Below are 12193 nucleotides of genomic sequence, written 5' to 3' on the forward strand. Positions count from 1 at the left end.
GAGGCGGGCTGCGGCTGGGAGAGGGGCTGGGTGCGGAGGGCGGGAACACGAGCATAGCAGAGGAAGCGGAAGTAGATACCGGCGGAGCTGGCGGCGGGAGGCAGTGAGTTTTGGCGCCTGCGCACTGGGCGTTCCCTGGCCGTCTGTGGTGGGGGGCGGTCTGGGATTTCGCGTGGGGCCGCGTGTGGCGGCTCAGGGGGAGCTTCCTGCGGCTTGGGGTCGCCCGCTCATCGGCCTCGTTTTACCTGTCCAGTGGGCTGGGGCGGGCCCAGACAGGTGTGCGGATGTCGGGCTGCCTGAGGGCGGTGGGTGTGTGGCAGGGTCGGTCCGGGCCCGCACGGGAGGGAGGACTCTTGCCTGGGGTCGTCCTTTATCACTCGATGTGGGAAGTACAGGTTTTTTTTTGTTTGTTTTGTTTTGTTTTGTTTTTTCATCTTTGTTGTCCTTTGAGCTTGAAGAATCACGTGTCGTTTTAATTTTGTTTTTATATCTTAAGCCAAATTTGGCTCCAGCTGTGCTTTCCTGGTCCCCTTCCTGCAGTCCCGTCTGTAGAACTTTAACTTTTCCAGTATATGTATTCCTATCTGCTGTCCCTTTCAGTTTTGTGCTTTACCTTGTCTCAGTGCCCTTATTTAGCCCTGCTGCCTGCTCTGCCTGATTCCTTGCACATCAGGATTGAGAGTTCTTGTGCCTTAAGAAAAGTGTCTTTGAATAGATCCCAGCTTTCATTTGTACCTCTATCTCATGGAGCCGAGGGCTCCCCTGCACTAATGCTCTTAACAACTGAAAGTTTGCTTTTCTGAGGTGTCTTTGCCTGCCTTGTATGTGTCAAGACTCAGAATTAGAGCAGCATGAAGCCGTATGTCTGGAAGCATGTTGTTCCCATTGATAAAACTGTAGTGTGAAGGTGTTACCTCTGGTGTTTCCTGGCAGGACTCTCTTGTTACATGCTACCCTCAATATATGTTTCCCTACTGAAGTGAGTTCAAGTTGCAAATGATACAGAGTCAAGTCAGCATTGGTTTCTGTTGTTTCTTTGAAAGCACTGAATTTCTAACTCAAGACTCCTGTGTCAGGCTGATTCAGTGTGACATCTATGGCTAGATCAAGTTGCTCAGAGCCTTGACCTTGAATTTCATCAGTGAGGAGTCATATACCACATCTCTGGGCAACCTGTTCCAGTTCTTCGCTACCCTCACTGTAAAAAAACACAAGAACTTTTCCATTATATCCAGACTAAATCTACCCTCTTTTAGTTTGAAACCATTTCCTTTTGTCCTGTCACAACAGACCCTAATAAAGAGTTTGTCTCCACCTTGCTTACAGCCCCTATTAATATATTTAAACACACTCTCTGGAGCCTTCTCTTCTCCAGGCTGGACAGCCCTTGCTCTCTGCCTGTCCTCACAGGGGAGGTGTTCCATCCCTTGTATCATTTCTGTGGCCCTCTGGATGGATTCCAACATGTCCATGTCTTTTCTGTACCGAGGACTCCACAGTCTTAATATACTGGAGTTTACTAGATAGATAAGCAATATTTACAATCATAATTGCAATCTATTATCTTTGTATTAGTATGCTATAAAAATATACTCTTCTACTTAGTTTACAAATAATTTCCTTTAAAATGTAATCAATTTTACATTCTGTTCTTTAATAAACCCTTTTTCATTCTGATAACGTACAATTTTTATAATGTTTATGTCATAGGGAAAAGAGTAGTGGAACGTGAATGTGTTGTAGCCTGAAATGAAATGCAGTATATTGAAAACGCTTGGGAAGTTGGCTTAAGCCACAGTAAAATAGGGAAAAAAAATCACTGTTGATACTTCGGAATTAGGAACCCGTGAAGAAATCTTACTACTTTTCCTTTTAAAGCGTACTCAGTATGAGCTTGCTACAAGTTGATGTGCTTATGGTCTGCCTCGTCCCGTAGAGGGAGGAAAGCTACTGATGTCCTGTAGCAGCCTCTAGTGGTGATGTGCAATATTTACAAGTGATTTGAGGGTAAAGGATGATCTTTCATTTAGGGGGCTGTAACAGAAAGTTGCGAAGGTTAACAGTTCGCTTTTTAAGATGGCATGCTTATCCATGTTGAAGGACAGTGTAGGTAAGAAAGGGAAACAGTGAAAATCAAGTATGAAAATGGTCATTGTAAGGTCATTCAGAGGTTTAAAAGTAGTAAATTCACACAAGATGCTATGTTGCCTGAATTTATTAATGTGTCTTTTATTGAAGCTTTCTGGAAGTGAAAATAAGGCTTGAAATTGAAAAGGTGTGTTTTTTTCCCTATCACTACAGAATCATGCATCACCAACTTGTAAATATACTACCACAACTGATACCATACCAATGCTTTCATTATTCAGCCTGCTGCTCTTCTATCAAGTATTGGAGGAAAATGTGATGAAAGGTTTTTAAGTGAGCATATTTGGAAATTATGGTGGAAGTTATGCATTGAAGGCTACAGTATGAATAAATGGAATACAAATTGGAGAACAGAGTAGGAATCTAAGGACATTCTTGGAACATACTGAGTTAGTACTGTTGGAAGAAGATGTTCTGTTCATCTGGTGCCAACAGAGGTTTATTTATGAATTAGACTGGTGAGCTAAACTATTTCCTTTTTTTTTTTTTTTACTTGAGGTTATTTTCAGTTGAGAGTTCTCCATTCTGCCTCACCATGCAGACAGCTGGGCCAGCCAAAGAGAGAGCTTGGTATAGGAATAGATGTTTGGAAGCAGGGAACAGGGCAACTCTCTGCAGCTGTACTTAGTTTTTCTTGCAGAATTTGTAACTGTCAGAACCTCTCGGTCTTCTAACTGCTACTCCTTTGTCAGGTATTCTTGTAGCAATACAAGATAAAGTATTTCACCTGCTGATTTTACATATTTGGGAAACAGATGCTTTTAATTATGGAAAAGTTCTTACAGATGGTGGGTACAGATAAATAACTGCTAGACAGATGTTAATAGTAGGCTTCTTCTATCATTATAGAATCAGTTAATTGTTTTCTCTGTGAGAGCAGATACATAATGTGGGTAGAGCTTGCCTTTGTTTTCTTAAGATGAAACAGTATCTGTCTAATAATAAGTCTACTCTTTGTAATCATCTGCTTACCAGTGTTGCCTCACTTCCTTGTTTTGCCAGCAGGGAAATTGGGAAATGGCAAATGTCCATTTGTGACAGAAAGATCCCATACAACTTCTTTGCATAAACATTTATGGATAAACCTCACAGGATCCTTGATGAAGTACTGTATATACTTGCATTACTGGTTTAGAAGTTGGACGCTCTCTTGAAGGTGATGCAATTCATCCTTTAAATGTTTTTCTCCTCTTTGCGATTTGGCTGTTGCAGTTTCTTTCATCTCTTGTGCTGTTTCTGTTTTGTTTTTATTTTTTTTTTTATGATAAAACACTAACTACTGAAAGCCTGGTTTTAAGATGGGTTTCCCTGTGGACTTAGATCTGTAATTGCATCCACGTGCTGCTGGAGCAGAGGCAAGATCCTTCTGAAGGCTTGAAGAGTCTGAGAAAGACATGTAGGATAACAGAAAGAAGGAATTTCCCTTTCAAAGCTCCCAACGAGGGAAGCTTGGAGTGAGGCAGGCAGGCCATGGGCAGGAGTAGGTCTGCCGGAGCAGCGAAGCCGCAGGTCCTCGCCACCAGTTCAGCACCTTGGAGAGCAGCCGGCCACTGTCCGGCGTCTGCGGGGCTCTCGGTTCTTCCTAGATCGGCACTGCTGTAACAGGTTTGTGAAGTAAAGAGGAGTAAGATATCGATTCTCCTAGCCAGCTGAGCTGAATAATCGGATACAATGCTTCTGGCTAGTATATTGGTTGAAACAGTGCTTTTGTTGTCACGAGCTCTTAAGTTCTTTTAAGAAACTCTACTTTGAAAGAGTGCAAATCTGTGAAATCATAATTTGACTTCAAAGCGTTAAATAATACTTTCAGTAATAAAGACATAGAGATGGTTGTCTTGTTGTCCTTTTTTCTTCAGCCTGAAAGTATTGGTAAAATAGACCTGTATGTAAGATCCAGCAGATAAGTTGCTTTGGAGATACTGCATGTTTTTGGTTAACAGTTGATAAGAAAATGTGACAGTAAAACAAAACTCTTCTGTGTCAACTTTTTAAATCCTTACTTATACTGACTTCTTTAAGCACCATTTTCTTTGAATGTTTGTATATGTACAGAACAAATTCGCAAGCTAGATTTATTTGCAAGGTCGTCTTCTATCATGTTGTGTGTTTTTTTCTCTGTGTGTTCTACTTTAATATTTGCTGTAGGACTTTGAAGAGTTCAATCCTTTGGCCCTTTATTTCTGAAGTGAGAAACTGTAGTGCTTGTATCTTACTTGTATCTTACTGTGTCTGTGTCTGACTGAGTAGTTTAATTGTAAATTTCTTTAAAAACATCTTGGGGGTGCTTTCAGCCTTGGATTGTCAGGGAGGTCTCCACTGAGACAGCTAGACTGCTATGGCTAGCTGCCATCAATGCACTTGTGTTTTTTTTTAAGTACTTGTTTCTTGACCCTAGCAGTCCTAGTGGCAGATGTGCTGGTTTCTGTTTGATGTTTCCAGGTGTCATTCTATCCCCCCAGATATCCTATGAAACTTTTAATATCAAAAATCTGTTTACAAGGCCTACAAGTGGAGCAGGAAAAAATGAAAATAAAGTCTTTATTCTCTGCAAGAATAGTCACACAAAGCAATGCAAAACTCTTTTGGCAGGACAAAGAACTGAATAGTCCATGTTGAGATGGAAATATGATGTTTAGCTGTAGAACAGTGATGCTTGAAGAAGACTTGGTGATAGAAAATGGCTCTGTGACTTTGAAGTTAAAAAAAAAATAAATCTCAAAAAGGTGTTGTAAAGACCTCCTGAAAACACATAAGTGGCCCGGAATACTGTTATCAGTGAAATAGCTGATACACGGGGAAAAACAACAACAACAAAACAACAACAACAAAAAAAACCCAGCACTTGTTGAGTTTTACTTTCTCTGCAATCTGACCTTTTATCTGTCTGCATCATGAACAAATACAGTGCTGCATTCTACTCTTCCATTTTTCTACAATTGGCTGACAAGCGTTACCAGGGGATAATGCTTTTGTTCTCTTTCATGAAAAAGCCACCACTGTTCTTTCTCAGTGCTCTCTTCTTGTCAGTGTTGCACTTGAGTATGTTTTTCTACCTGGGAGGTTTGTGGAAATTTCTTCCATGTTTACAGGATAATTTGCAGAGAAATGTGTAGGCTGGCATTACAGGTAACTGATTTACAGATAAGTTCTGTTGGTTATTCTGCCTTGTAGTCCATAGTCAGGTTTTTCTTTGGAATGCTTTAGCAAAAGAAATTTTGTTGTTGTTGTTGTTGTTTTTTAGGCAGAGCAATTTTGATTATCAAATTATGTTAAAAGGAAAGTTAAATATTCCTTGAGCTCTTTGCCTCAGGTTTGGATCTACTTTACTGAACAACATTTAAAATTCGAAACAGAAATCATTTGCTATTATAATCCATAAAATTAGTGGAGGTGTTGAATCATTTTAAACAGATGGTTTAAATTACCAAAGCCACTTCAGTGCAGGTGCAAGCAAAAATACTGTCATGGCAGCTTCATTATCTGACAGAACATATTATGCCTCACAGGAGAGAAAATGGAGTTTGGGAAAGGAGGAAAAGGGTCTTGATCATAATCTCACTTCTATTCATTGTACGTGTGAAGCAAATGTGAGGTTTTGGGATCTCCTTTGTCTAAGTATTGTGTAAAGATGCAAGAAAGCTTAATCTGAGGCTGGCCAGCAAGTCTGTATAAATTTGTGTAGTCAATAGACATATGCTTTGACAGCAGGAAATTGCTTGCTTGTATTGCTTGACTGATGTAACTCTTTAAACATTTAAATTAGTAAAAGAATAGCGTAAAGGCTGCTAGTGCTGTCTTGGATGATATATAATTGCCACAGCATTTAAAGTACTGTCACACAACAAAATTTCCATTTTGCTTCCCTACCCTAAGCAAAAGGATCATGTTTTATATGTGGACAAATTGCACAGTCACAAATTTGACAGTTTAAATTATGTAATGCACTATGCTGTTTAGCTGAAAAATGTATTAATCAGCTAGAAACATAGCAGGCATTCCCGTCCATTTCTTTTTTTCTATAAAAGATTCTTACCAAGGCCATTGATGCTTATTGAAAATGCCTTTCCAATGGATTTTTTTCATCTTACGCAACAGACTTGACAATATTTAGTGAGGCACGGTGTCTCTAAAAGAAATGACTAATGTGTCTTGAGCTCCCTCTCTTGGCATTTTATTATCCTTAAAAAATATTCCTGCCAATGGGGCATATTCCGTGTAGTATTTTGTGGTTGTTTTATTGCATATTTAGAGGGGGGAAAAAGGCAGGGAAAGGAAATGTGACATTTCTCACAAAGAACTATACGATGCAGTGCAAATGTGATTTTCTTTGTCTAATTTATAATGCTGAGAGATTACAAGTTCGGGGAAATAGAATTTAGATGTTGATTCTTTTGGAGAAGGTGCCTCATTTCCTTAATTATATCAATATTCCTGTTCAGTGTTAAGGGCTCTGATCCCTCATGGGGCTGCGGATGCTGGTTGTGTGGCAGTCAGAACTGACTGTGAAGGAAGTACTGGACTTTGGAGCAAGTCATAAAGTGTCTTGTTAGCAAGATATGGATCAGATTGAAAGGAACAAAAAGCTAATGTGAAATAAACTGCTTCTTGTCTTTGATGGGGCTTTGGTGGCTCATTGTAGCTGTCTTGTTCCCCTGCTACTGTCACAGTTTTTGTTATAGTAATTCTTTCACTTGGACCACTAGTGACAAACTTGCAACTAAAAGAGGGCTTTCTGCTGTGTTTTTGATAGATGTGAGTACAAAGAAGGAGGAGGTGTCTTTTGTTCCTGGCTGATGCGTATGGGGTGAGTTTTCTCTCTGAGGATTCTTTTAAAACAAACAAACCAACCCTTTCATCTGTTCAAATAACCCCCCGTAAGAAAAAATAATTACAGCCAGGAGGTTTTTGCTGCTTGTCTTTAATCTTGTAGACTTCAGGAAAGGTGCCTGCTGATTCTGTCTTATCTTTTCTTTCAGGACAAGTGCATCCCTTTCATCTATGTGCTCTTTTGTCTGCTCACATACAAAATCCAGTAATGACAGAAGTGGTAAACACTGATGAAGCCCACAACGTAGCTCAGGGCAGTGCTAATTTCCCGTTTGCTCTCTTCCGTGTACAACTTATATTACAGGCAGTGAATGGCCTGATGGATCTTAAGTATTTTCCAGTCAATATCTGAAAATCTGTTGTTGGCTCCAAATTGTTTGAATAAAGTACTTTAAAAGTGGGGTTTAAATTCTGTCAGGCTGGAGGCTGGGCAGCATCGTTATTGGCTCTGTATTTAGTTTAAGGAGGTGGTGATAGTAAGAGGAAAAAATATAGAAATAAAACAAGAAATCTGAGTGTGATATTCTCTTTACTAGTTTGAATGGGTCTGTAGAGGAGATGAATTGTCTGGCTGAGCTGTATTATTATAAGTAGCATTTTGGATGGACAGTAATAAATGGCATGTGACAAATAGGTTGCAACCTATAGGTGCTCCTGACCCTCAGCCTATTGTTTGCAAGACTAGAAGCTGTGTTCTTTTCTCTTGCTATGTGACAGGTGATGACTAAACAAAACTACACTGAATAATGCAATCAGGATTTGGGCAAAGATTACATCTTAGATTTTGGGAGGTAGCATACTAACTCACTTGACTGCCTGGAACTACCTGGAATATCAGTGGAAGTAAATGCTGGTATATCTTGGACTTAGGTTTTATTGACAGGAAGATGTAAGATATGTCTTCAAGTGTCAGTTTGTTTAACTACTTTTTTGCTGACCAGGCCAATGAGGGCATAGATTTTGCACTACTAATAAGTGCTTAAATCTAGTCACTTGTCATCCAAAGTGAAAAGGGCTTTGTGTGTGTTTAATGTATTTTTTTCTTCTCTTGGCATTTAGCGTTTTCTCATAAATAAGCTAATACATAATCTACCTTTCTAGTTATTTCTTCCTTTTAGCGTGCCTTGTATGGTTTCTGCCTTGAACCACCAAGCACCAGACTCTACAGATAAATTTGCTTGTGATGACCTTTCCAGTAGGTGGAGGGAGAAGAACAAGGAACTCTTTTCCTTTGTGTGGTAGTCTGTAAAAGCTGGATTACATTTCTGTATCTCTTGAGATGCAGAGTCAAGGTGCTTAGCTAAGCATCCTTCCTGCTAGGATACATGCATAGATGAATGTTCCTTAGAAGTGTTACCTGTGCTCCTCTGTGCCTGGAAGGCATGAAGGCTGTCTCAAGGGGTGTCTGAGTTGTTGTGGGATAGGTGTTTCCTGCTCATCCTACCAAGAAAATCATGCTAGAGACTTGCTGGGCACCAAGAAATTTAATAGTGAAGCTGTCATCTGGTGGTCATGAGCAGTTAAATGTGTTGTGACCAGAATAGTCTACTATAATATGATCAAATTGTGTTGCAAATGTGAAAGTCTTTTTTGGAATTAAGTTTGTAGATCACTGTAGGACTGATGATATTAAACTTGAGTTGTGTTGATTACACTCTTACTGCTGCAAGCTAGGTCTCAGGCCTCGGGAGAGTTGAAGCAAAGAGAAATGCCTAGTGGTGAAAATGGCTTAGGTTACTGTTACTGTAGTTGGAATTTAGAATATGTTAAGCTATGGAATTCTAGCATTGGAAGCACCCAACGGCAAGAATTCAATTGAAGTAACATGCTTTGTTATGTAGGGTATTTAGTCATATCAGTTTTAGGCCTTGATAGCTTGGATCCTCTTTTCAAACAGCACAACTATATCAAAAGAAGCACCCCTATGGAAAATAAACTGAGTAAAATGAGGTCCCATGTTAGTGGTATTTCTGTGATTGTGGTTTTGTGTATTTAATTTCATGCAGGAACTCTGACTACTTATAAAAGCAGTAACTGAACAGATGCTTCAAAAATACTCCAGGTCTCTCTTGGAATCCCACTTGTAGACACAGAAGTGTGCAAGTTCCTGCTTAAGTAATCAAAACATACTCTTTACTGATATGACTGCCAGATGTCTCTTTGAAATGCTTTATCTATCTCAGTCTCCTTTCTTTTTTCTCCCAATCTCTGAAATTGGAAATTGCTGCATTAATTATTTTGATTAGGATGGAGGTTGTTGCATCTATATTTCAATAGACAAATTTAAAGGAACTATACCTTGCAGTTGAGCTGCATTGAGGCCTGAATTTTATTTTGACAAGTTATACTTAATTTGGATTATTTATCTATAAAACTTTCAAATCTTTTCCAGTTGGTGGATTTTATCCTCTGCGATTTTCCTGGCTCTTTGAAGTTTTTATCTTACAGAAACATTTCAGTTTTTATCAGAGCGAGTTATGTGGTAGTGAAGCCTTTCTTCTTTACTTGATGATAATGCCATGAGTTGGCTGTCTGTCCATGTTTCTGACTATTGAAGTTTTGTAAGCAGCAAGATAAGAAGTGTTCTCATGTAGGAACATTAAGTAGATTCTGAATAGTTTCTTTAGGAGAGGGCTGTGTACTGATATACAAAGTTGAATGTCTGCTGCACCTGCCAGGCTATTTATTAGGAAGATCTGTTTCTAAATTAGTAAATTGAGGTGATTTTTGGGTAGAGCTGATAATTAGCTTATTTATACAATGAAGTTGTCAACTTTGACAGAACTAATAGTCTCATTCAGACAGTCGCCAAGCTTGAGTGCTACGTGTTTGCACTGCCTTCATGAGAAACTCTCTGTATGTGTGGTAGATGCATACATTTTCAGTGTATCTAAAGTTAAGCATATTTGTGTCCCTAAATTGACTTTGAAGATTGAGAGGGTAGGAAAAGCACTGTGAAAGCACAGGTTAGCATCCAGCTGAAACATAATTCTTGTGCTTTTGTTATCTATTTTAGAAGAGTGTTCTTCACTCACACACAGCATCTTTGTTCATTTAAAATAAGATTTCCGTGTATAAACAGAGTGCAATGAGCCTAGAATTGATGGTAAACTTAGAAAAAGCAACTTTGGATGGGCGCTTGCTGTAGGATGGCTTTCCCTAGCTGCCTTTGCTCTGTACGTGCCTTAACAACCACAACGCTGTTATGCAGTCGGCCGGTAGAGGGCAGTGTGTTCATGGAGACGCCGGCTTGTCCCGGTCTGCTGTCACTGCTGCAGGTAACGTAAGGCCGCTGCTTGTCACAGAAGCTGGCCTGATTTTATGGTCTTTTGAAGCCATCTGATATCCCTGTAAATGCCAGAGATGTATTGCTGTGATGTAGCTATCTGACGATCTGAATCAACAAGGTGGTGACCAGAACCAGAATTTCTCTGAACAAGCTTCTTTATGTAAATAAATGTAAATGGGTCTGGTTAATCAGTCTAGTAATAGTATTCCTGTGACAAATGATATAAGTATATAATAATAAATAAAAATAAAGTTTAATATGACTAACTGTATTTCTCTTACTCCTTTCTAGTGTTGGGTTTTGCCTTGCTGGCCTCCAGTTACCATGGGTATACCAGTTTTCATACTTGCTGGTCTCCTTGTGCATTTTGTCTTCTTGGCCTCTATTTTTGACATCTACTTCAGCTCCCCTCTGGTCCATGGTATGACTCCTCAGCAAACTCCACTGCCACCTCCAGCAAAGCGCCTGGTACTCTTTGTTGCTGATGGTCTGCGGGCAGATTCTCTGTTTGAATTGAATAGCAACAATACTCCCCAGGCACCTTACCTGCGGTAAGTCCATCCAAAAATAATTTGGATCCAGAACGCTTAATTTCTGGAGGTTGTTATTTGTAATGCTGGAAAGAGTGCTCAGAGGAACAAGAGAAACAAGGGCAGCTGTGGTGTCTTGATACTTCCTTCTGCCTTTGAAATGACAAATTTTTGCAGTTGGTCTTTTGTAGCATCGAGAATTTGTCCCCTTCTCTAGGAGCAGTGATATGTAGCAGCTAGGAAAGAGGAATCATCAAGTGTCTTCAGTTTTTCAGTTTCAGTAATTCAGCATTATTGTAATTTCTGGTGATAATGCAAACAATACATTAGTTTGGGAAGTCTGCACTTTTACTGCTTTTGTTTTACTTTGTCCTCTTTCAAAATTTATTCAAGTCAGAAATTGTCACTGGTGCCGAAAGGATGTGGGAGAGTGGAAGGGAAAAGTTGGTTCCAACCCCCCTGCTATAGGCAGGGACACCTCTCACTAGACCAGGTTACTCAAAGCCCCATCCAGCCTGGTCCACTTGGACACTGAGCCACTTACTGTAACTCTCTGAGTGAGGCCGTCCGGACAATTCCTTATCCAGTGAGTGGTCCATACATCAAATCCCTTTTTTTTTCCCTATTTGGCAACCAGGATATTGTGTGGGACAGTATCAAATGCACAAATTTAGACAAATTCAGGTAGATTACGTCAGATGCTTTTCCTTTATCCACTTGGGTTGTGACTCCATCAGAAAAGGCCACCAAGTTTGTCAGACATGACTTGCCCTTGATGAAGCCACCGATCACCTCATCTTTGTTTTCCATGTGCCTTAGTAATGCCTTTAGGAGGATCTGTGCCATGATCTTGGCACATGGGGTGTTACGTTTCCCCTTTTCCAATCAGTGGGAACTACACCAGATTGCCATGACCTCTCATATATGATGGATAGCTGTTCAGCAATGTCATCCCCCAGTTCCCTCAGAATCTGTGGATAGATCTCATTGGGTCTCATGGACTTGTGCACCTTCTAGTTCTTTAGATGGTCTTGAGCCTGATCTTCACTTACAGCAGGCAGATCTTCCTTATCCCTGTTCTTCCCTTTACTTTCTGCAACTTGAATGGTGTAGCTAGAGTCCTTGCCAGTGAAGACTGAAGCAAAGAAGTCACTGAATGCTTCATCTTTCTCCACATGCCTCGTGACTAGGTCTCTGATTTCCTTCCAGAGAAGGCTCATGCCTTCCCTGGCCTTCTTTTGAATCACTATTATTAATCACCTGTAGACATTGTTTCCCTTTATGTCCCTGGCTAAATTTAATTCTGTCTGGGTTTCAGCTTTCGTAGCTTGATCCCTGGCTGTTCAGACAACTTTTTTGTAGTCCTTCCAGGTAATTTGTTCTTACTTCCACTCCTTAT

At 40.1% G+C, this 12193-nt stretch overlaps 1 protein-coding gene across 6 annotated transcripts in view; it reads left to right on the forward strand.

Moving 5' to 3' along the window:
• Positions 1 to 6: 6 nt before the first annotated feature.
• The window catches only part of PIGN (phosphatidylinositol glycan anchor biosynthesis class N), a 99854-nt gene continuing 87667 nt past the window's right edge, over positions 7 to 12193 (forward strand). The window contains exons 1-2 of one of the 6 annotated variants that reach the window (XM_019613793.2): positions 7 to 103; positions 10556 to 10815. In XM_019613793.2, coding sequence (XP_019469338.1) covers positions 10589 to 10815 — 227 coding nt within the window. In that variant the 5' untranslated portion in view covers positions 7 to 103; positions 10556 to 10588. Of the gene's footprint in view, positions 104 to 6898; positions 6953 to 10027; positions 10254 to 10555; positions 10816 to 12193 lie in introns of those variants that run through there. The other 5 variants (XM_019613794.2, XM_019613791.2, XR_002113027.2 and 2 more) reach the window with 5 other exon arrangements.

This window comes from Meleagris gallopavo, chromosome 3, assembly GCF_000146605.3.
Source record: "Meleagris gallopavo isolate NT-WF06-2002-E0010 breed Aviagen turkey brand Nicholas breeding stock chromosome 3, Turkey_5.1, whole genome shotgun sequence".
NCBI classification, from domain to species: Eukaryota; Metazoa; Chordata; class Aves; order Galliformes; family Phasianidae; genus Meleagris; species Meleagris gallopavo.